Raw genomic sequence first — 25,417 nt, 5'->3', positions numbered from 1 at the left:
GCTCCAGACCCAATCGTACCTCACTTTTATGTCGCTTGCATACATGTCATATCGCCATGCATTTTGAGCTGAGTTTTGTTTTTAACTTACAAAGTTCCCAATTCGACGTTCTTACACCACCGAAGCAGCTTTGAACAACTCCTGTGCGTCTAAAAGCATTTCACACAAAGCCATGTTATTCCCTTTTATCACATAAGTGATAGAAAATAGATGTCCCGAGCTATTGAAAGTCACATTTAGAAACAGAACACAGAGTTAGAAAACAGAAGAATCACTTGCTTTCATTTTTGCCGTCCTCCTCCTCATCTTTTTTTTCTCCTGCAGGGAGCCATCCTCACCACCATGCTGGTGTCCAGAAACTTCTCAGGTGGGTGTGCCCTTCGACCTCCGCTCCCCCACGCAGCACATGCAAGGAGCAAGGAGAGTTGGATAGAGTTGGAATCCTCTGCACCTCCCCTCCCTCCCTCCCTCCTTACCACACACACACACACCTTTAAATAACACTAGTGCACAAACAAGTAGGAGCAATTTAAACAATTGTATCTGACATTGTGTTATTGACTGTATGTGGACGTCACTTGTCTTTGTCCTTGCTAATATGTTTCTCCCTTTATGTTCCTGTCTGTTTGAGAGTGAGAGAGTGCGTGTGTCCCTCTTTTCTGCTGCCTGTGGAGCATTTGCATGTTTGCAAGATAGTCTAGACTAGTTTTTTATGTATACATTGGGGCAAGTGTAGTACCGTAAAAACAAGATTAGGATTTTTTTTTCTGAGTTTGCTGATGAGAGTGACTTGTTTTTGGGCCTTGTTCCCAGGTTTCTATTCAGTTGAATTTTGTTTATTCCATGGGTAACAATTTCGACCCCAGGCCTAGGAACCCACGGGGGTGCAATCTTTTTTGTTGTTGCTTTCAGTCCACTTGTATCACGCTTCGGCGATACAGGTGGGCTTGAATCCGCGCGCCCCGTGGCTTCCTAGGCCCCCCCGCGGTCCAAAAGTGCAATTTGCATAGCCCCTCCCAACTGTAGCATTTCTCGTCCAATAGTGGGCCGGCAGCATACCAACTCTGCTGCTGCCGCCTCCTCCACTGCCTCACTGGCTCAGGAAGGTACGTCCCAGAAGACACGCCCATCCACTTCCTCTCTACACTCACTCACACAGACACACACACAACTTTTTTTTTTTTTTTTGGTTCATGGTGCTGAGAAAGGTGGCTCGTGCATGCAGCTTCACCCTCCATCAGCATCTTCATGACCACACATCTGCATGGGCACACATTGAGCTCATCTACACAGGGTGTCCACAGATCCCATGTCATGTATAGAAAAATATATTTGCATATGTACAGGTGCATCGAAATAAATGAGGATATCGGTGTGAAACAATTTATTTTCGTGGTTTGATTAAATAAGTGAAACTTGGGTATCACTCGGTATAAATTCACACAGTGAAACATTAAGGATTAAAAAAAATTATAATTTGAAAACCCATAATACACTATAGAAAAAAAAGCTACCTTCTGAGAAGTATTTTTCTATGTTTAATGAATCTGTATAAGATGTGTATAAATTTCCTATTTCAATAGTTTAAACCGATTGTACCACACTTCCAACAGATTTTCATTTCATTATGTGCTGCTTTCCTAATAGCTAGCACAAAAATGTAAAGAATAGCTGAATTCAATAATGGACTGCAACAGCTTAACTGTACTGAAACTAACTTTTCTACAACATAAATTATTGAGATATGTACCTATGTATCGTATTATGAGTCAGCCCATATGGCCCTGCTCCGAATGTCATATTTAATGAGTGGGAGGCCATTAAAAGTGACTTTCTTAAACATGCAGATACCCTGTCCATAAGCAAGTGCTTGTTCAACTTGATTTAATATAACAAAATCACATTCAATTCTATATAGTTCACCTCCAAAGCAATTTTTTTCACATCAACACCTCACCTCACCTCACCTCTCAGTCTCGGCCTCCTCACCCCTTGCTCCTTCCTTGCCCACCACCACCACCACCAATTCCGTCACGCCCATTCCATCTCCCAAAAAAACGAGCCATGTCGCCATATCTGACCAGCTCCATTCCGACCTCCGGCTGACCCCCAGACGCCCTCTGAGCGCACGCGTGCGAGGACGGGCTCAGGGGCGGCAGGGGATGAGGAGGGGCGATGTATCCTGGGGGCGGGGAACTGACACTGCAGGGGGCCGGCAAGAGCTGGGTTGGCGTGCTGCCATCGTCGGACCTGGGTCTGCTGGGGAGGGTTAAGATGCGGATGGTGAGAAAGGGGGAGGGGAAGAGAGATTTTAGATGTGAGACGGAAGATGGGCTTCCGGATGATTCTCTCATCTCCCCTCACTCTCTTGTGATCTGTTTTAGTACTTACACACATGCCTCCATGAAGGAGTGCTTCAATCTAGGGCTGAATGATAAAAGTTGTGATTCATTCCTGTCTTTTATGCCATTGTGGTCTATGAATGTTGCATTTTTTTCCAAGTCTCCATAGAGTAGTACTTTTGTCACTGTTGTGTTGCCGTATGACTAAAGAAGAGCATTTTAATATAAAAGTTATTGCAGTGACAAGTAGGTAGTGATTTTACTCGATTTTTTTGTATGTGTAAGAATCCAGCAGAATGGTGCAGTAGTAGTTACACGGGAAGTACACCTGAAACGTTTCTTGTCAATAATATGTTATATGTGACCTCATTCGTCTAAACATGACATTCTGATTATGTAATATTACATTTGCCGTTTTTATCTATCTCTGGGGGCGGCCATTTTGCCACTTTCTGTCGACTGAAGATGACATCACAGTTGCTCTGAGCTCAGGCAACGACCAATCACAGCTCACCTGTTTTCTGAAGCTGAGCTGTGATTGGTTGACCTGATCAACTGTGATGTCATTTTCACTAGACAGCAAGTGGCAAAATGGCTGCCTTCTGATATTGATTAAAACTGCTGGATTATGCTGCTTAACTCATATTCCACTAACACAATATTAACCAGAATACCATATTTAGACTAGTGGGGCTGCACAGAACATAATATTGTCCAGAATTTTGGGGGGGAAATTACTTCCCCTTTAAGTGGTTAAAATCAGCAGCTGCAAGGATTTTAGTTCAACCTGGCTAGTAGTAATATTTAAAAATAGTATTTTATTATACAGCATCGTTCAGCCCTACTGCACTCCAACATGGAATGCGCAATGGCATAGATTCTCTTGAATTGGCAAGTACTAAAATCAGATGGCTCTCATTCCGCCGGGTGGGAATGTACGCTGAAGGTCGGCGATTCCGTTGGTGGCTCCATTAGGTTTGAGGGCAGGGCAGTGTAGAGCACAGCGGGTTCGCCGTCACCGTTCTCTGCCACACAGGAGGGTCTGCTTTGCTCTACAGTGCGTGTGAAACAGAGTGCATATGAAGGCGGATTACATGTAAAAAAAAAAAATAATAATAATAAAAAAAGGGAGGCAGGTGTTGCTTTGGGAATGTCTGATTGGTGCGCTGAGATTCCAGCGGGTGCTTGTGAAGGTTTGATTGTCAGCTCTGGAGCCCTTGAAAGGTTTGCGGGCTCCCCGGACCAAGTTGGCTGCTTTGTAAGTTGTTGTTTTTTTTTTTCTTCCTTCTCCTCTTCCTCAATTTCAAGTGTGACATAAGCTATTGCATTTCCTTCCCCACGGATGGTATCATTCATCACTGCAATATCACTGATACTGTAACTGCTTCCTTGCACCCTTATTTGCAGACTGCGGCGCAGGGTGTGACAGCTTGAGCATCATGTTGCCGTGATTATTATTGATATAAGCCTCAATGCCACGCGAGTGTTTAAGTGTTTTTGCCTTGCGGCCTCTCGCATGCGTGCTTTAAAGTACAGTGGAACCTCTAAGCTCAAACGCAATCAGTTCAAGACGCTGGCAACTTCTGATTGATTCAAGTGATTATTCAAATGAATAATGGAAAAGGAATTTATCAGTTTCAAAATATCACCTTTATGAAAGCTATTAACAATGTTTTTCACAAGGCGTCATTTTAATGTTGGTAAATGTGATTGGGAGGCGAGTTCCTTAGAGCAAAATCACTTTATTGGGCTGAAAATTATTAATTCACTACTAAAAATGTATCTGTGTTCATCTATTTTTTGCCAGTTGCGTATAATGACAGGCAGAACAATTACATGTTTTTGTACTAGATGCCCAACCATAAGTCAGATAAACCCGTGTATCCACCTGTTGCCATTCATACCATAGAAAATAGGATGATTGTGTTCCTCGAGACTAAATTTTACATCGAGTTCACTTAGCATCATTATTTTAGTGTACACCCGGTATATATCTTTGTGACATTTTTGTAATGTAATCATTCCACATGCGCTACTTTTGGGACATTTGACGTTTAGAGGTTCCATGCATTTTATCGAATGTCCTCAGGAGGCGCTGTCTCTGCCGCTCTCTAAACGCATCCCTTCCACCCTCCGCCGCCGCCGCCTTCTTTTCTGTGGCTCGTCTCCACAAAGTGTGGCGAGGGTGAAGGGGTGATTTTAGTGAGCGTATGAACATGGCTGGCTGGTATGATGCCATGCTGGTTATCAGGAATGTGTCTGTGGTTGCTGCATGACAAGGTTCAGATAAAGAGAAATGAAAGCCCTGTGTACCAGCAGCTAAGCATGACTTGACACTTTTTTTTTTTTGCCGCCTTTCGACTCTGTGCCCCTTATCTTTGTTCTCCTGTATACCACTTCCCCCTCCCCCATCCCCCCACTTTGAACTTTTTCCTACTGGAAGGTAAGAAACACAACATTGTTTTTGCGTGTCATAAGATTGTGTCGATTGAAAGGTGACCAGGGCCCTTTAAGAGAAATCAATGAATATACATTAAGCCAGCTCACGGCTCTCCTTTTAGTTGTGCTGGGGTCCTTCCTTCCAGACAGGAAATGGATTCAGGAAGTTTACTTTGCGCTCAGGTTTCTTCTCGTATCCCCAAGTGACGAAGAATGGATTATGATGGGAATGGCTTTCGCAGAGGTTAGCCAACTGAACGGCGCAAAAAAAAAAGAAAAAATACAGAGTCGACATGTTTTGTAGTTTTCACATGGGTGACATCCTCCTGACGTTTGCCGCCTTTGCACTTTCCCCCCCCGAAAGAGTCGACCGTTCAATTCATCACCAAATGTGGAACTCAATTTTCTGCCCATTTCTCTCCCTTTCTCTCCTCCTCTTTTCCCCCTTTTTTCTCCTTCTTTTCACAGCATGCAAAAGTTTACTCAACAAGAAATCCGACTCTGCTAAGGTAAGGCTGTCTCATCACCGTGACGCAACGCCCTCCCCCTGCACCCCTTTTCCCTTTGAATTATTCTCATTGAGTTGATTGTTCATGTTCCTCTTCTTAGCTCGCGTCCACTCGTTTTAAGTGGACTCTTTTGAGAAATCCTTCATGTCCCGAGACAGGATTTCTTTTGTTCCACCCCCTCGATGTAACAATCAGTCCATTCTCCCTTAAAGATTCAAATCTTTTTTTTCTTTGTACCTTGTTCACTGCTCTCTTTTCCGCGAAATCCATCTTCGTCCGCTATTAAGCATCATTGCCTCCTCCTGCCTACCTCTCTTCCCCCTCCTCCTCCTGCTGCCCCTGGGGTCTCTGTGCAGTTAAGTGGTAGAGCCATAGAGAGTTATTGAGGCAGTAAAAAGGATGATCTAAAGGCCATTCTGTGGCACTCACCCTCTCATTTGCCGTTAGCTCTCAATAGCTTGCAAGCCTTGACTAACATTAGCCCCACTTCCTAAAAGGCGTATGATTCTAATCTGTGTGTGTGTTCACTCTGAGTGTTTGCGTTCTTGTCCCAGCCTTCCACCAACAACAGTAAGAACAGTATAGTGAGCGCCATCAATGCCCTGAAAGACAGCAACATGGCGACCAACGCCCAGATGGTACAGTAGGCTTCGCCGCCGTGTTGTTGGTCCCTGCATTTTAACACCCCCCAATGCCCTAGTCGTCGTTTGTAACACCATCGTCATTGTGTTCGTGACTGATCGTCGTCCTTGTTCATCCGTCCGTCATTCAGAAAGTGTTGCACTCATCCTCCATAGACTCCCCAATGAGGTGCACATGTGCTCCCTGAATTCAAAATAAAGTTTTAGGCCCCACAACTTTTTTTTTTTAGTGAGTCTGTTTTACAAAAATCAAGTGTACCAATGCTTGTGGCGAATTAAAGTATCTTTAATCTTGGGTGGTGACCAACAAGAAAGGGAAGCACCAAAAGCTGGAAGGGACTTTGTTAGCACGTGTGGTTGTCGGGCGGGCGACGTTCCGAGTAGGCCTGGGCGTTTGCCGTGGAGCTCCACCAGCAAGCACTCGGGGGTGGGGGAAAAAAAGGACAAAAAATTAGAAAGTAGTTGGTGAGCATATGCATCCGACCTGAGGCACACTTGAGATCCGGTCGGTTAGCATTTGTGTCCAACCTGAAACCTGACAATGCACGTCGGCCTGGCTGTCCACTATAGAGCTTTACCAACGAAGAAGAACAAAAGCTATTTTTGTCCCTATGTCTCTCTTCTTCTTCTTTTTTTTTTTTTTTTTAAATCAGTTTGGTTCTAGCTTCTCCTTGGATTTCCTGTTGAAATATTTATCAACCCAACCAGAAGAAGAGCTTTTTTGACCCCTTACTTTCTTTCCATTATGGGACACTGATGACATTTAAATGTCAGGATGCACATGTCCACCTCGTTTTGATGTCATGATCCCCAAGATGACGCGTCAGTACAGAACTGTAGCCTGGGTTCAACTCGCCATGACTGCTGATTTTTGTTTTACATTGTTAGCCCGATCAGTTTTGTATTCTGCTTGATCAACCCTTAACTACCATCTGCTAACTCCACCTTCCCTATTTCTGTGCTTGACTAGTCTTCCTCCTCTCAGTAACCTGACTGAACAGCTTGGTGGATGTATGACTGACTTTTGTGTGTGTGTGTGTGTGTGGCAGGAATCTCAAAGCACGGTGGTGCACAACCCTCCCGATGGCGTCAAGGTGAGAACGCAGCCGCTCCTCACCTGTGAGCAGTTGTTGTAATTTTGTTTTGTTGCTGCAGGGGTCAACGGAGAGCAACGCCACCAATGATGAGGAAGAAATGAAAGGTAGGCAAGAGTACACCCGTTTTGCTTTGGACTGTTTTGATTTGCTCTCCCATCCAGCGAGGCGTGGTTACTTGGGCCGCAGGTCTGCGGAGACGCATTTGTTGACCGTGTGTTTGTACATGTTGTACGTCTGGCTCCATTGTGCGTACGTACGCACGTGTGTGTGTGTTCTAGCGGACAGTTCAGCGCTGAGTCAGAACAGCGCCACCGAGGAGATGCCCCCACTTCTGCCCTCACCTCAAAGCTCACCTGCCAGTAAGTTTGCTTTAAAAACAGGAAGCTTTGCGGTGGAGCTAACAAGCAAGCCCCCCCCCTGAAACCTCTAAACCTCCCACCCGACCACCCTAACGTCCTCCCGCAAACTCTCACCTTAGCTTCCTCTGGTCACCAGCAGTGATGTCTTGCACATTCACTCACTCTCACCCGCCAAGCCGCGGGTTCCCACTGTTTTGTAATGCATAGGAAATAAAATTAGTTGATCACAGGGTTCCCGCAGCTGCTTAAAAACTCGACTTGTCAGGGTGAAATGCTTTTAAGTACCGGTGCTGCTTCGTATGCCGTGTGGCAATATAAAGTCAAACATAAACCTGTGCACAACATTTTTCCTTGCCATGTGTTCTGTTTGTGTTTGTTTTAAACATAAAACTGTCTCTTTAGTTTGGATTTACACCGCAGGTCCAATTGCCCAATGAAAATCTTTTTGTTGGTCTTGTTCTTGTGTTCACAGACGGAACACATAAACAAACCACATTCACAGATGCCCAAATTGCACATAAATAACTAGCTAAATAAATACACAACGATTAAAACTGGGCAGCAACAGCACAGAAGTAAACAGTAAAACATAAATAATACAAGTATTCATTTATTCAACGTTACATAGCGTTTAGTTGGCCTACGTTGACTCATGTCTCATTTCTAATGTTGTGTATTTACACCATATTTAACGGTCTATGGTTTTGGTGTATTTTGCATTCAAGCAGGTGTCCTTTCTTTATTGCTGCTATTAGCACAGACATGGGTGCGTATATGGCACCTATTTGTACATTTAAGCTGCACTCATTGACAGATAGATGACATATTATCTTAGCCAAATTGCACAACTTGAGAGCAAAAAAAAAAAAAATCAAAATTGTCACTTGAACCATGCAGTGTAAAACCAGTCTTAACTTGATACGGTAAAATAATGTGTATTTTTCCTGCTTATGTCATTTAGGTGTCATAAAAAGCTGGAAAAGGGAGCTTGATTTGGGGTAAATAGTATATATGAACCCTGTGATCAATTTGTTTCGTCTCAGCTTACATGATTCCGTCGTCATTACGAAGAGTTGTAAGACTTGAGACAGTACAAAATAAATGTGGCAGTTGCGTAAACCTGACAAGGCTGACAATCAATCTACACTTTGGTTGACAAGGACTGATGTTAAAATTTCCTCACCCAATTCAATTAGGCGGCTTACTCAATAATTTGGATGTGATCAAGCCAAAATGTGCAGATTGACTTGAATAACTCTTTAACTGGCATGTGTTGCTTCTACTTCTCTGCATGGAATACAATAATTGGACCTTCCAGCCGAGACCCCGATTGCGCTCCGGCGGTGTCAGTGTGTTCCCAAATCGTGTCATGAAATGTCATCTTGACCAACTGTGGCTGCCTGAAAACTATATGGAGAAAAATCATTAAGACGTTCAGAGCCTAACTTGTGTTGAGCCTCTCTAGACCACTGAGTACTCTCAGCTGTAGCGAACACAAAGCAAGTGAGCCATTAGGGCCACTGTGGGAACCCTGAAGTGTGTGTTTTGAGTATGCGTGTGTGTTGTGTGGTCACTGCATTTTCCCCTCTTGTTCCTAATGTGACAGCTCCAGCTGGACGGCGTCCTCGCTCCCCTTGCACCCACGTGCCCGGGAACCTTTTCACACCCACTTTTCCCATCACTTTCTCTTCTACTCTGTTCATGTGTGCTTACTTATATATTTATACATATTATATATATATTTCTCGCTTGTTGCTAGGCGGACTTCATATCTCATTCATAACTGCCAACCTGTGGTCAGCCTATCAAAGTTGACTTTCATCCAATAGCACGAAACATATAGACAAACAACCATTCACATTCACACCTGGTGGCGATTTAGAGTCTGTTGAGTTGAGATTCGAACACAGAACTTTGGACTGTGAGGCAGACTTGCTAACCCACTGTTTCAGCCTCATAACCACACAGGTCAATTTTAAAAAGTTGACAGTTGCTACTCTGGAATTGGCTATAATTTATGGCTTTACACTTGTGGTTTATAGCGCCACCTGCTGCATTAGCATGCACTGGACTGCCTGTCTTTCCTGTAGTATTATTTTAGGATTTAGCTTTTATCTTGTAACGTACCTCTATTGTATTCTAAGAGCTCCCGTCTAACCCCCCCCCCCCCCCCCCTTCATCTTGTCAGAAACACCTGCACAATCCACGGGCAATGCCAGCGTTGCCTTGTGTCCTTTCTCCACAGAGGACACAGTTTAGTCGTCACAAGCATTAAGAGCAGAGTGCGCAGGGCCAGCAGTTACATGACTTGCACAACGTCATAATCGGAGCCGCACTCATCCTGCTACCAGCTGCCATTTTGCCCCCCGAATCTGCATCATCATTTGTTCTTTCAATTGGCAAATGATTTAGTGTTTTGTTTTGTTTTACCTAATGAAAAATTGACGTCATAATCAAATTAAAAATCATTACCGAATTTTTATTTATCAATTGAAAATGGAAAGAACAAAGGATTGTCCTGCTTGTTTCTAACCAGTCTTTGGTTTGCTTTAAATTGCATGAGATGAGCATTTGATGTTTTCCACAACCTCTCGTCAGTGTCCGTCCATCCGTGCATGTGTGGATGTTGACCATCCATTGTTTGTTTCAGTACCACCGCATGATGTAAAGCGCATGGCTTGGAACAGCACGGGCAACAGCGACTCTGAACTGTCCTGCGCGCCTGCCGCCACCACCACCACCGCTCCAGTAGGGGGCAACAACTCTGCCGCTGCTAAAAGCAACGTTAAGCAGAGTAAGAGCATATCAGACACTAACTGACCAACTTCCTCTCTGCCTGCCTGCCACTACTAACTCCACCCCCTGCTGGCCACTGCATTGTTTGAAATAACTAAGAGTTTTTACGGCAGTAGAGGCAAAACCCTAACCCTAACCCTGAAACCCTAACCCTGGCTTGAAAGCCAAATTTGAGACCATAACCATGGTTAGAAACCCCAACTTCAAATACTTCAATACAAACCAGGTTTGAATCATCCATCCAATCGAAAAAGGGTTGGCAGAGTGATTTCTAACAGCAGCGGGAAAAGCATCCATGCGACTTCCTGTTAGACGTAAGCAACTACTTCCAAATATGGGGCAAGCCTTGCCCTGTGGAGAACGCCAAGAAAAACAAGTGCAGTGTGAAAAGGCCTTAACTCAGGTGTCACACCATATTTTAAAATGCTAACTAAGCGAGCTTGAAAGCCTAATTTGAAATCCTAACTTCAAACTTTAACCCTCGATTGAGATTTTTAATTGAAGGGCTATTTTGATAAAATAAAATAAAACTAAATGTTGCTTGAAACCCTACTTTGAAACCACATCCCTTTTAAGAAACTTTTAACCAGGTTTGAAACCCTAACTTGAAACCTTACTTCAAAACCTATCCAAGGCCTAAAACCGTACTTTGAAATCCTAACCATGGCTTGAAAGCCTTATTTGAAACCCTAACATCAAACCTTATTCCAGGCTTGAAACCGTAATTTGAAACCGAACACCTACTTGAAACCCCAACCCTTGTTTGAAATGCTAACTCAAGCTTTCAACCTTTTTTTAAGGTCTTTTTGAAACCCTAACCCTGTCTCGAAACCTTTGAAACCCTATTACCCAGGCTTGAAGTCCTTCAAACCTTTTCCCAGAACTGGTCCTATGAAGTTTGACGCTTAGTATTGTCTGAAAAGAAAAAAAAAACAGTTTATTTGTGGGACGAGTGAGCCTCCTTGCCCAACTTTAGATTGATTAATTCAATAATTGATGAGGAGTGTCCAAATACTTTTGTCCATCCTCCAACAAATTCCTGTAGCCCTTGCTGGCGTCTAATTGTGATGCACGGTGGCGCCCCCTGTCAGCGTTGCTCAGCTAGAGGCCTGCTGATGGTCAATACACAGACGGGATATTGCAGAGAGATAGATTCGTGACGAGTAGCAATCTTATTAGCATTTGTGACCCGGTCTGTGTCCCCCCCCCCCCCCCCCCCGCCGTGTCCTCAGCTCGCAAGCAGGAGATCATCAAGATCACCGAGCAGCTGATCGAAGCCATCAACAACGGCGACTTTGATGCCTACACGTGAGTGACCGCATGTCGAAGGAAGCTTTACTTCTTACCATTTCTTGATTCTCACTCCTCTTTGAATTGGTTGTGGACGTTCCCCGCGCAGGAGGATTTGCGATCCCGGACTCACTTCCTTCGAACCCGAGGCACTGGGCAACCTGGTGGAGGGCATGGACTTTCATAAGTTCTACTTTGAAAACTGTGAGGTCACACACATATCTGCAAATACACACTGGCTCAAAAACCCTTATGTGAAACTGTACCCTTGAAACCCTACTTTAAAAGCCTAATCCTTGTTTGAAACCCGTGTGTTTGATTCCCGTCTGTCTGCATGGGCACAGTGCTGAGCAAGAACAACAAGCCGGTGCACACCACCCTGCTCAACCCGCACGTGCACCTGATTGGCGAGGACGCGGCGTGCATCGCCTACATCCGCCTCACGCAGTTCGTGGACTCGGGCGGCCGCCCGCGCTCCAGCCAATCGGAGGAGACCCGCGTGTGGCACCGCCGCGACGGCAAGTGGCTCAACGTTCACTTCCACTGCTCGGGAGCGCCTGCCGCGCCACTACAGTAATCAGGTATGACGCAGCGCACCTTAACTGCACTTGGCCTTGCTGTTCTTAAAAGGGAACTAAACAAAAGATGTCCAATTTAAAAAAAGAGTTGGGTTTAGTTGTCCTTTAAGACCTGCATGTGTATAAATGGTTTTGTCAAATCCCCCCCACAAATGACAAACGCTAACTTAAAACTTTAACCTTTGTTTTGAAACACCGGTACTGATTTAAAACAAGAGCAGTCTAGAAACCTTAATTTAACCCAACTTTGAAATTCTAACTTTTGACTTGAAACCCTTAATCGTTGTTTGAAATATTAAGTCTGACTTTAAACCCTACTTTGAAAGCCTACCATGGCTACAACCTACTTCGAGACCCTAACCTTGGCTTCTAATTTGTAACCCTAATCCTTGTATAAAATGTTAAATCGGAATTGAAACCCTAGCCCAGGCTTGAAACTGTATCTTGCGCACTTAATTTGAAACTCTAACTTTTATTGTTAACCCTAACCCAGGCTTGATACCGTATTTTGAAGACTTTGTTTGAAACCCTAACTTTCATTTGCAACCATAATGCTGGTTTGAAACCAAACTTTAAAACCTTAATTTGAAACCCCAAATGTGTCTAGAAATCCTTGTTTGAAACCCTAAATCTTGATTGGGTCTCTTAACCCGAATTTAAATGCCTTACCCTAATTATCAACTATACTTGGTTGGTTGGTTTAAAACCCTAACCCTTATTTTGAAACCCTAATGGTTGCATTTGCCAGTACTTGACGGTGTGTTTATTTTAGTTTTGTTGAAGAGTCGAAATTGACGTCAGGTCCTGGTGTCGTTTGTCCCCTCAGTGGTCCTGAGCCTCCACTGTGCCGGTGGAGGCGTTTTGGGGGGCAGTTTTTTTCCGGCGAGTGTGTTTGGGGGGCCCGACCCCCCCCGCGTGGATCGGCTAGCGCCAGGAGCCCGGCCGGGCCAGACGGCATCCTTCTCCGCGACCACCAACCGACCCCCCTCGTCTTCTCCTTTGACCCCGCGGGGGGGCGCCGGCCGAGCACAAGACAACGCCCGGCCCCCCCTGCCGCCCGCCGCCCCCTCGCCCCACGTGGGATGTGATGCATGCATCTTGGCGCCCGCCTGAGCGCGGAGGGCGCGTCTTTGCCCTCCCGCGCCTCCCCTCGGCGGTCGTCTTTGTTCCGCCGGACCAGGCGTCGCGGGGGAGGAGGCAACTTACACTTGTGACAGTTTATGAGTATGAGTTATGAATATACTGTGTAAATTATGACTTAGATGTTCCAGAAAAAACACCAAAACCCCAGCAAGCATTTATCTTGTCTGTGTGATGAGGGAAGAGCGGAGACGTTGGCTTTTGTCGCGGCATGAAAAGCGCTCGTGAGCCGCAAGTTTACGCAAACGAGAGAACGGGGGAGCGTGCGGACGAGTCCGAGCGGGCCGCCACGAAAACTTGATATCATGAAGCACCAAAGTGTAGAACTTTAGGCTTTTTATGTGTCTTGCCTGTTTTCTCCCCTCCACACTTTGGAAGGCCGATTGAAGCTCGTGTTGTGTTTTTAGCGTCCTGTGACGAGCCTTTACCTTGCTTTTTTTTGGTTCCTCCTGTTTTTTTTCGTCCAACTGGCTACTTTTTACAAAGCGCATTTTAGAAGGGAAACAAAATTCAGAAGAGGGATTTTTTTAATTGTGACTTTAAAAACGCTTCCCGCGTACGTCCTGTCCTGTCTTGTCCGTATGCAGCAGAGGGGGGACGTGGCGGGTAGAGGGCGCTGCCGAGAGGGTGGTGGGGGGCTGCCCCACGTCAGGCGATTTGCATGCGTGCCCTGACTGCCTCGTCCGTACGTCCGTCCTTCGCCTTCCCGTCCTGTTGGGGCCTGGTTTGTTCCTTCTCACTGTGTAAATGCAGTGTGTGTATACATGTATGTCGAAACGTGTATCATATGTACATGCATCCTGTGCACCTCAACTGCTCCATTGAGACAGTTTCCATGGTTCCATTTTTCTTTTCTTTTTTTTTTCTTTTAAGTTTTGCTTCCCTCCACTTTTTAAACATCATATAACATGCACGTCTGGTGCTGTGTAACATATCCGCCCCACAATGTTGTGTGACTTGCACCCACCCCACTATGTAGTGTGAGCCACACCGCCACAATGTTGTGCGATTTGAGCTCACCGCACAATGTTGTGATCTGCACCCACCCAATGATATTGTGTGATCTGTCCCACCTCACAAAGTTGTGATTCCCCACCTGTTACCCATTATGTTGTGACCTGCAGCCACTCCACTATGTTGTGATATTCACCCCACCCACCCCCATACCGCCCTAAAACATTGTGAGGTCTAAACCGTCTCACAATGTTGTGTGATCCTCATCTGTCCCACAATTGTGTGATCTTCAACCACACCACAATGCTGTGTGAGCCACACTACCACAATATTGTTTGGTATGCACCACCTCACAATGTAGTATAATCACCACCCGTCCCACAATGCTGTGATCTACACTTATACCATTTTTTTTTTATCTGTACCTAGCCCACAAAGTTGTGTGGGCCGCAGCGCCTTACAGTGTTGTATTCTCCTCCTGTCCCATAATGCTATGATCCCCACCCACCCTACAACGTTGCGGGATCCCCACCCATCTGACTATAGGTGCACCCGCCCCACAGTGTTGTGATCCAATCCGGCTCAAAATGTTGTGTGATACACACTGGCCCAAAACTTAATCCACACCCACTCCACAATGTTATGTGTTCCCACCCCACAGTGTTGTGATCTGGTCCAAAACATTGTGCTTGACACGACCTCATTATTTTGTGTGATCTGCACCCACCCCACAATGTTGTGTGCTCTCCTTTCTCACAGCTTAGCACCTGTCGTACCCCTCCTGACCTTTGATGTCGCCACCATTTATTTTTTGCGACCATTTGTTGTCAGCCGTCAACTTTTTGTCATTTTTTTGCCGAGTTGCCAAGCTGGAGTTCTGCACGTGACCCGCAGGAAGTGAGGCAAGGAAGTGAACGCGACACACACACACACACACACATACATGCACGGATTTGATTACGATTGCGACCTAGAATCCACCCCCTGGTGGTTTTAAAAAGAATTGCGCCTGCTCGGTTCTGGAGGGGTTTTGGGGCAGATTCTCTAAAAGAGCGCTAGCAAGCAGGAGCACTAGTTATTATTATGCATGTTTCAGTTACGCATTTCTACCATGTACCTACCTGAATGAGGATGGAGCTCTACTAGTGTTAATATTATTATGACGATGACAATACTTGCATCTTTTGAGATTTCCTCCATCTCGAATGTTGATTAGGTGACATGAAAAAGAAACGTTTTTTTTGTAACCAAAAAAAAAGCAAAAAACAAACTGAAGGGGGAAAAAAAGGATGCTGGAGCCGACGCTTGGTATGAGGCCCTTGATGTTTTTCCCCCCTGCGTTGTTTATGGTATGATATTTGGGCTGCGCTTTTTTCTCCCCTTCCCCACCATCCTTTCCTGACCTGACCTTACCGTACCCAGCCTTCACGCGGACGCTGGAGATTTATTTTTTCTTTTGCATGATCATGATGTACAATGAAATAACAACCATTTGAATTGACGACTATAAAGTGTTTGTCTGAGTGTTAGTTGGTCTTCATCCTTAGCTTTGTTATTCTTCAGACTTGGATCTTGAAAGTATTTAATAAAAATACTATTTCAGCACCCCGCTCCAGACCCGTCCGCCTCATTTGCGCCGCCTTTGCTTCTTATTTTTACAAGCTAATCACAGGGAGTACTTCTGACCTAATCCAGCTCTGCTTACCTTTTGGCTTGTACACAGTAGGGTTTTGCTCAGAGCCAGCATAAAATGTCTAACTTTACAAAGAATTTAGAATGTGGGAGAATGTCAGAGTAACATGAAGGTCAACGACCAGACTCAAACCATGAATTGCAGATCCATCCATCCATTTTCTTGACCGCTTTTTCCTCACAAGGGTCACGGGGGTGCTGGAGCCTATCCCAGCTGGCTTCGGGCAGTAGGCGGGGTACACCCTGAACTGGTTGCCAGTCAATTGCAGGGCACACAGAGATGAACAACCATACTCACAATCACACCTATGGACAATTTGGAGTGTTCAATTATAACCTGCCATGCATCTCTTTGGAATGTGGGAGGAAACCGGAGTACCCGGTGAAAACCCACGCAAGCACGGGGAGAACATGCAAACTCCACCCAGGAAGGCCGAAGCCCGGACTTGATCTCACGTCCTCTGCACTGGGAGGCAGACGTGCTATCCAGTCAGCCTCCGTGCTGCCCTGAATTGCAGATAAATGCGAGAAAGACCAGCTAACCACAATGTCGCAATAATGCTATGATGACAAAAACATTCGCATTAAATTAAAGCAGTTCCCATTTTAATAAATGCAAAAAGATGTTAAAACACCAAAAAAAGTCAAATATAAATCGTCCTGTGTTTTTACTTTTTTTAAGACAAAAAAAAATTGTGCTTTATCTTGACTAGTTTTTTTGTCTTAAAAAAGAACCACAGGACGATTTAGATTTGTAGACAAGATGATTTTTTTTTTTTGGCCAAGTAAACTATGTGTTCAAAAAAAATATTATAAATCAATGTGCCGCATGAAATCCTAGAACAAACTACAGATCACATGACATCCCTGGCAGAGGTAAATAGTAGACCTACTTGTCTGTCATCCTGTTAAATCCAACTAATCCCCTAAATAGCCCAAGCGAGGCCTCAACCACTCGACAGTTTGTTTGTCACTTGCCGCTTTAATTTTCACTTCTTGAGTAATGCAACGGTCTTATTTTTGAAAAAGGTGTTATTTATGACGGCGGTCCGCGGCATGTAGGACAGCTCCCCCCGGTTCATCTGGCGGCCATGATTAATGAGCCCTGGTGCTTTTTCTCTCTTTCTCAAAGACAGACAAAGTCAAAGAAGTCTGTAGGGATGCGCTCTGGTTAGCTCGCCATGAACTCCGAGTCAGGGAAAGGTCGCTCCACGTAAAAACCAAGAAATTAACTGCAGCTTGTCGAGTAGAAATAGCTTGAAAAATCATCAGGGTTCTTGCTTTCACAGAGTTGCACCAGGTGAAACAGAACTCAACTTCATTTAAAGAGCACTTAAGTGTTGATTTAGATTACGGCTGACAGAATCATGAGTGGTGGATGCTTTAATGATGATTATGTTCAAAGAAATGAAAGCTTATATTTAACGTTCAGAAACTTTTATGTTGATTTTGGATACAAGTAGAAGGTAGGTGGGGATCTACTGATATACTTTAATGTTGTTTATGTCCAGAAGCGAAGTGCTGGTAGCTTAAATTTGATCAGATACAAAATCTGGAGTGGTGGATGCTTTAATTCTTATTATGTTCAAAGAAGAGAAAGCTTTAATGTTTGTGCCCAGAAACCTGAAATGTAGATTTGGGGTCAACGTAGAAGGTATAGTGATGACCTTCTGATGGAAGCTTTAATGTTGATAATATCCAGAATCAGGATATGTGTCTGGTTTAATGTTAATTATGTTCAGAATAAGTGGGGAAAGCTTTAATAGTGATTATTTTCAAAAGCCTGAATGTTGATTTTGCTTTTTTTTTTTTTAAAGTGGTTTGTTTTTAATATTGATGATGCAGAATCAGAAGCAAAACAAGCGGGCACTTTAATTTTCATTATCAACAGAATCAAAAGTAGTGGATAGAAAAAGTTTTGAAAGGTTTAATGTTGCTTTCGTTAGATGGCGAACTAAGGTCTGTGTGATGAGTGATCGCCGGCCTGCTGTTGGAAGCTTTATTGTCGATTATGTCCACAATCAGAAGCACCGGTGACAAGATATTGGAGTCTTGGACTACATAAGGAGCCACAAAAGACGCAAAAAGTGCAATTAGAGTCGTCTGCACTGTTTAGAAACGTTGAAAATAATAATAAAAAAAGCAGGCGATGACGCCGTCTAGTGGTCAGAACACAGACACGCACTGCACTCTACTCTATTCAGAATATATTCAATATTCAAGGTAGACTTTACGGAAGCGTATTGCATTCACTTGAAAAAAAAGTCCTGTTTTTCTGACTAATTTTTTTGGGGGAGCGTTGTTTTTTTTGAATATTTTTTCCCCTGTTTTTTTAAATATTTTTTTCCCTCTCTTTTTCCGAATAATTTTTTTTCTGTTTTTTTTAATTATTTTTTTTCCTGTTTTTATGAATATTTTTTTTCCTGTTTTTATAAATTATTTTTTTCCTCTGTTTTTCTGAAAAAAAATTCAGCCTGTTTTTCTGAATATTTTTTTTGACAATTTTTTTTTTCAGTAAAACTGAAAAAAATATTCAGAAAAACAGAAAGAAAAAAAATTACTCAAAAAAACAAAGCAACCCAAAAAAAATAGTCAGAAAAACAAGAAAGAAAAACAATTACTCAAAAAACAAAGCAACCCAAAAAAATTAGTCAGAAAAACAGGAGGTTTTTTTTCCCAAGTGAATGCAATACGCTTCCGTAAGTTAAAGACACAGTGGCCAAATAATTAGAAACAGCCCATATTCAGCTGCGACCCGGAAGTTAAACACTGACCGGAAACGAAAATGAGAAATTGTTTGGCTTGGCGTTTTTTGTTTGGTTTTGAGCACATGGTCGCCTCCAATTCACGTTAGTAGCTAATTTTGGATTGTTTACATGCACAGAGGCGTCCACACTAAAGGAATGTTGTCTCTACGTCGGCTGCTGCCCGTCTACCCGCACGTCACCTGAAGAAAAGTGGCGACGTGTTGTGAAAAGGTAACTCGTGCTCAACTTTTCCACGTTTTTATTGCATGGTCCTCTAAAAGTATATTTTTGTTTAAAAAGAACCATCGTTTCTTATTTAGCGATCAAATAACGAGACACGATACTATTGTCCAATGCAAAATGTGTTTATTAGTCTACTTGTCAAAAACGTGAAAGTGTGAGATAATAATAATAATAATAAATACAAAAAAAATAACAGCAGGATTCAAGAAAATCCAGTTTTGAGCATTTAAAATGTTCTAATGAGTCAGTATTCCTGATGCCTTGTGGAATTAGTTGATGCTGCATCGAGGATGGTCAGAATTTATACTACTTGCTTTTTCAGTTCCGACCTGAAAGTGTTCGAGGCGAAAGTAAACAACCAAAAATAGTGGATAGTGATAAATTTGTCCTTCTATTTTGGTCCTCAAAACTCATTTTGACCTCCAGAAAACTTGCCTTCTCGCAATTTTACATAATTTATTGTTGTTATCTTATATCATAAGCATTTCATACAGTTCAGTAGTTCACCGTATAATTTCATGCAGGGAGATAGCGGCATACTCTCGCGTACGTTGTTTTACGTGGCGTTATGTCGAATATTTATGAATGAAGAAAGCTATCTAGTTTTGTACTCGTGTAAATTGTGTTTTCCCATTCACGGTCTGTGCTTCCATGTGGGTCGCCATTCTAGAGTGACGTCACATTGTAGTCCGTCGGTGAAGTCGGGTACTTTTTTTTCCCCCCCAACGTGAGATTTCCGAGTACAGGGGGGCATTCCCGATTTCCGATAATCCTCGAATGCAGCATAACTTCCAGAGGGCGGGGCAGCAGCGGTTGGCGAAGGCGCGGTCTTGTGCGGGTGATGGGCGTGGCTTAGGTTGGAATGCGCTGACCTGCTTGCTCATTGCATGTATCATTTACATTCTATGAAAAATCATCAACAGGCAGCCTGTGTTCAAAACTTCAATAATATGACATTTATCAAGTAGTGACGCGAATATTTAGGAGTATTTCAATTGTTTGAAAGCCTAGTATTTTATGCAAATTGCCACATATGATATGCAAATGAGCATTACTCACCGCTTCCGTTTCTGTTTTCTTGACAGGTTGAGGCCGTTTGGGACATGGATGGGTCTGTGCTACAAGCATGCGATTGGAAAGCTGCTTTTCAACAGGTGCGTGTACTTTTTGTACACCGAGGATGTCATGCTGTGTGCTTGAGGAGGTGTGTCTGATGCCACTTTGCCATTTGTCAGTGCACTGACTTGCGCTTGATGTACTTGGACACACACCAGAGCAACATTCAATGCTTCTGGACATGTGCTTTTTTATTTTATTTTATTTTAATCACATTGGTGTGGCCCAAATGATTGAAAAAAAAAATATATATATATATATATATATATATATATATATATTTTTTTTTGAAAATATAAACAACTTACAAACAAAATAAAAACAACTTTTTCAAATATATTTAAAAAAAAAAAAAATTAGGTTGATAGTATGTTGCCTACTTATTCAAATAAATACTATTTGTACAAAAAAACCTCTCCAGGAGCATTGAATGATGTACATGTTGTGTGGTTCCACATGTGGCAGTGTTTGCATTATATGAATTGCGTTTGGCTTATAGAGAGATGAGTCAGCCAGGCTATTAAAGGATGTGTGCTACTTTGACTGCACATAGAAAAAGTAAAAAAAAAAAAATTAAAAAAAGATTTGCTAAAAATGCTTCTGCTTTTACTGATGATTCCACATGCTAATCTTTGTTAATGATTTTTAACTGAGTTATTTTAGTGACAATTTGGCATCAATACTCAGTGAGGTTTTTTCTCTCCTATTTTTGGTTGAGCTAGGTAGCATCGGACTGAGCTGTGTTGTGAGTAATTCGATGTGAATGAGCATGACTGACTCCTTTTGTTTTTGTTTCCCGACAGGATGGGAGGAGGTCTTGGACACACACGCAGCCAACAGACTCAAGACTTTTCGGACATGTCGGATGGTTCTGCACTCCATTGACAGCAAGCTGCTTCTGGACAGGTGTGCGCGCTATTTGAAGGTGAATGTTGTGTGCTTGAGGTATGTGATGTCACAAAGCCACTTTTCAGTGCGCTTGAACCTCCGCTTGATTTCCGACACACGCACAGCAGAACATCATTCAATGCTTGTGAACATGTGCTTTATGAAATGACATTGTTGTGGCTGAATGATTGAAAATGTTTGGCGAAATAACATGAAGGTCTTTTGCAATCAATCAATGGATGTTATTTTTGCCCACTTTTTCAAATAATGCTATTCAAACAAATGTCCAGAAGCATTGAATGATGTTCTTGTCTGTTAGTGTGTTTGTTGACTTTTCGGAGATGATGGCTCATTTGTGCTCATGTGACATCACACACACACACACACACACACAACATGGTGCCGTGTGCTGCTGCTTCCATGTACAGCCTGTCAACCAGTCTTTGTAACTTGAGTCCAACATGAAATGATTTGTGTGTCCAAAAAAGCGCTTGTCTCAAGTCAAATATATTGTTCAAGTGAAATGAGCGTCTCCGTGTTTGATTTCTAACTGCACTGTGCTTGTATTTTCAGGGCCTTGAATGGATTGCACGTGGATTGTTCTTGAAGACGTTTGGCCTCACGTCCGAGCTGGCTTTCTCGCTTCATTCTCAAGGCCAGATGGCGGGATTTTCAACATGAATCGAGGAAGCCTGCTCGGACCAGGGGCCAAAACATCTTCAAGAACAACCTGAACAATCCACTTGCAATCCATTCGAGAGCCCAGAAATGCTTTTTTGCTTCAACATGTTTCAAAAAAAAAACACACACACAAAAAAACCCTTAAGAATTTGCATAACTGGCCACACCCTCTCCAAATTGACCAATTGGCTGGCTGCATGCAAATTAATTTGCATAACCGTCTCCACTCTCTCTGAATTGACCAATTGGCTGGCTGCATGCAAATTAATTTGCATAACTGACCACACCCTCTCTGAATTGACCAATCAGCTGGCCGCAAAACCATATTTAGGGCCTTATTTGTGTAAACCACGCCCACTTATGCAAATATAGGCTGATCAATTTGCATGAACCACGCCCATGTATGGAGGCAGCCAATCAGATTCTAGCACTCATTACAGAACCCACCAATCAGATGGCTTCCTGCTCAATAATTTGCATAACCATGCCCACCATGCAATTTAGCCACACCCCTTTATTTTGCAAAAGTTTTGTTTATAAAAGTTTTCAAGAGGTATTTTTAATGTTACAAGAACAGTTTAGAAAAGTAATCAGTCAATTTTTTTTTGCAGGTTTTGTAATGTTACAAGAAGAGTTAAGAAAAAGTTCACATGTTGAAATGACAAAATGAAAAAAAACTTAAAGATGTGTTTTGTTTTAAGTTTTATTTTTTTAACACAAACAAAAAACTTAAATATGTGTTTTGTTTTAAGTTTTTTATTTTTTAACACAACAAACTTGGACTTAAAAAAAAAAAAAACTTGTAGTTGTAGGACTTGATTTCCGTCTCCTTGTGGTCAGCAGGTGAAGTTGCGAGCCAGCGGGAGCAGATCGTGCGGCCCTAAGACAAAAACGACATCAGTGAGTCAAGTCAACTTGTTGCGCAGCAAGCGTTTTTGACATATGTTGAAACCCACCAGCACAGAAGGGGATCCGACGACTTTTGGAAGGCCGATTGAAGCTCGTGTTGTGTTTTTAGCGTCCTGTGACGAGCCTTTACCTTGCTTTTTTTTGGTTCCTCCTGTTTTTTTTCGTCCAACTGGCTACTTTTTACAAAGCGCATTTTAGAAGGGAAACAAAATTCAGAAGAGGGATTTTTTTAATTGTGACTTTAAAAACGCTTCCCGCGTACGTCCTGTCCTGTCTTGTCCGTATGCAGCAGAGGGGGGACGTGGCGGGTAGAGGGCGCTGCCGAGAGGGTGGTGGGGGGCTGCCCCACGTCAGGCGATTTGCATGCGTGCCCTGACTGCCTCGTCCGTACGTCCGTCCTTCGCCTTCCCGTCCTGTTGGGGCCTGGTTTGTTCCTTCTCACTGTGTAAATGCAGTGTGTGTATACATGTATGTCGAAACGTGTATCATATGTACATGCATCCTGTGCACCTCAACTGCTCCATTGAGACAGTTTCCATGGTTCCATTTTTCTTTTCTTTTTTTTTTCTTTTAAGTTTTGCTTCCCTCCACTTTTTAAACATCATATAACATGCACGTCTGGTGCTGTGTAACATATCCGCCCCACAATGTTGTGTGACTTGCACCCACCCCACTATGTAGTGTGAGCCACACCGCCACAATGTTGTGCGATTTGAGCTCACCGCACAATGTTGTGATCTGCACCCACCCAATGATATTGTGTGATCTGTCCCACCTCACAAAGTTGTGATTCCCCACCTGTTACCCATTATGTTGTGACCTGCAGCCACTCCACTATGTTGTGATATTCACCCCACCCACCCCCATACCGCCCTAAAACATTGTGAGGTCTAAACCGTCTCACAATGTTGTGTGATCCTCATCTGTCCCACAATTGTGTGATCTTCAACCACACCACAATGCTGTGTGAGCCACACTACCACAATATTGTTTGGTATGCACCACCTCACAATGTAGTATAATCACCACCCGTCCCACAATGCTGTGATCTACACTTATACCATTTTTTTTTTATCTGTACCTAGCCCACAAAGTTGTGTGGGCCGCAGCGCCTTACAGTGTTGTATTCTCCTCCTGTCCCATAATGCTATGATCCCCACCCACCCTACAACGTTGCGGGATCCCCACCCATCTGACTATAGGTGCACCCGCCCCACAGTGTTGTGATCCAATCCGGCTCAAAATGTTGTGTGATACACACTGGCCCAAAACTTAATCCACACCCACTCCACAATGTTATGTGTTCCCACCCCACAGTGTTGTGATCTGGTCCAAAACATTGTGCTTGACACGACCTCATTATTTTGTGTGATCTGCACCCACCCCACAATGTTGTGTGCTCTCCTTTCTCACAGCTTAGCACCTGTCGTACCCCTCCTGACCTTTGATGTCGCCACCATTTATTTTTTGCGACCATTTGTTGTCAGCCGTCAACTTTTTGTCATTTTTTTGCCGAGTTGCCAAGCTGGAGTTCTGCACGTGACCCGCAGGAAGTGAGGCAAGGAAGTGAACGCGACACACACACACACACACACATACATGCACGGATTTGATTACGATTGCGACCTAGAATCCACCCCCTGGTGGTTTTAAAAAGAATTGCGCCTGCTCGGTTCTGGAGGGGTTTTGGGGCAGATTCTCTAAAAGAGCGCTAGCAAGCAGGAGCACTAGTTATTATTATGCATGTTTCAGTTACGCATTTCTACCATGTACCTACCTGAATGAGGATGGAGCTCTACTAGTGTTAATATTATTATGACGATGACAATACTTGCATCTTTTGAGATTTCCTCCATCTCGAATGTTGATTAGGTGACATGAAAAAGAAACGTTTTTTTTGTAACCAAAAAAAAAGCAAAAAACAAACTGAAGGGGGAAAAAAAGGATGCTGGAGCCGACGCTTGGTATGAGGCCCTTGATGTTTTTCCCCCCTGCGTTGTTTATGGTATGATATTTGGGCTGCGCTTTTTTCTCCCCTTCCCCACCATCCTTTCCTGACCTGACCTTACCGTACCCAGCCTTCACGCGGACGCTGGAGATTTATTTTTTCTTTTGCATGATCATGATGTACAATGAAATAACAACCATTTGAATTGACGACTATAAAGTGTTTGTCTGAGTGTTAGTTGGTCTTCATCCTTAGCTTTGTTATTCTTCAGACTTGGATCTTGAAAGTATTTAATAAAAATACTATTTCAGCACCCCGCTCCAGACCCGTCCGCCTCATTTGCGCCGCCTTTGCTTCTTATTTTTACAAGCTAATCACAGGGAGTACTTCTGACCTAATCCAGCTCTGCTTACCTTTTGGCTTGTACACAGTAGGGTTTTGCTCAGAGCCAGCATAAAATGTCTAACTTTACAAAGAATTTAGAATGTGGGAGAATGTCAGAGTAACATGAAGGTCAACGACCAGACTCAAACCATGAATTGCAGATCCATCCATCCATTTTCTTGACCGCTTTTTCCTCACAAGGGTCACGGGGGTGCTGGAGCCTATCCCAGCTGGCTTCGGGCAGTAGGCGGGGTACACCCTGAACTGGTTGCCAGTCAATTGCAGGGCACACAGAGATGAACAACCATACTCACAATCACACCTATGGACAATTTGGAGTGTTCAATTATAACCTGCCATGCATCTCTTTGGAATGTGGGAGGAAACCGGAGTACCCGGTGAAAACCCACGCAAGCACGGGGAGAACATGCAAACTCCACCCAGGAAGGCCGAAGCCCGGACTTGATCTCACGTCCTCTGCACTGGGAGGCAGACGTGCTATCCAGTCAGCCTCCGTGCTGCCCTGAATTGCAGATAAATGCGAGAAAGACCAGCTAACCACAATGTCGCAATAATGCTATGATGACAAAAACATTCGCATTAAATTAAAGCAGTTCCCATTTTAATAAATGCAAAAAGATGTTAAAACACCAAAAAAAGTCAA

The 25,417-nt window shown here is 43.5% G+C and overlaps 1 protein-coding gene and 1 long non-coding RNA gene across 13 annotated transcripts in view; both read left to right on the top strand.

The window, feature by feature from the left end:
* Positions 1-15,750, top strand: part of LOC144038650 (calcium/calmodulin-dependent protein kinase type II subunit gamma) — a 36,734-nt gene extending 20,984 nt beyond the window's left edge. The window contains exons 12-23 of one of the 12 annotated variants that reach the window (XM_077551281.1): positions 325-367; positions 1,044-1,106; positions 5,250-5,290; positions 5,845-5,928; positions 6,981-7,025; positions 7,087-7,132; positions 7,307-7,387; positions 10,038-10,181; positions 11,416-11,491; positions 11,583-11,677; positions 11,818-12,054; positions 12,878-15,750. In XM_077551281.1, coding sequence (XP_077407407.1) covers positions 325-367; positions 1,044-1,106; positions 5,250-5,290; positions 5,845-5,928; positions 6,981-7,025; positions 7,087-7,132; positions 7,307-7,387; positions 10,038-10,181; positions 11,416-11,491; positions 11,583-11,677; positions 11,818-12,050 — 951 coding nt within the window. In that variant the 3' untranslated portion in view covers positions 12,051-12,054; positions 12,878-15,750. The remainder of the gene's footprint in view (positions 1-324; positions 368-1,043; positions 1,107-5,249; positions 5,291-5,844; positions 5,929-6,980; positions 7,026-7,086; positions 7,133-7,306; positions 7,388-10,037; positions 10,182-11,415; positions 11,492-11,582; positions 11,678-11,817; positions 12,055-12,877) is intronic. The other 11 variants (XM_077551283.1, XM_077551285.1, XM_077551284.1 and 8 more) reach the window with 11 other exon arrangements.
* A 2,832-nt stretch (positions 15,751-18,582) lies between these two features.
* On the top strand, positions 18,583-21,355 carry LOC144038657 (uncharacterized). Its single transcript, XR_013289260.1, has 3 exons — positions 18,583-18,815; positions 19,913-19,981; positions 20,747-21,355. It is a non-coding gene; the product is annotated as an uncharacterized LOC144038657 (long non-coding RNA).
* Positions 21,356-25,417: the final 4,062 nt, after the last annotated feature.

This window comes from Vanacampus margaritifer, chromosome 18, assembly GCF_051991255.1.
Source record: "Vanacampus margaritifer isolate UIUO_Vmar chromosome 18, RoL_Vmar_1.0, whole genome shotgun sequence".
NCBI classification, from domain to species: domain Eukaryota; kingdom Metazoa; phylum Chordata; class Actinopteri; order Syngnathiformes; family Syngnathidae; genus Vanacampus; species Vanacampus margaritifer.
Note: the sequence above shows the minus strand (reverse complement) of the source record. Positions and strands in the feature narration are given on the sequence as shown.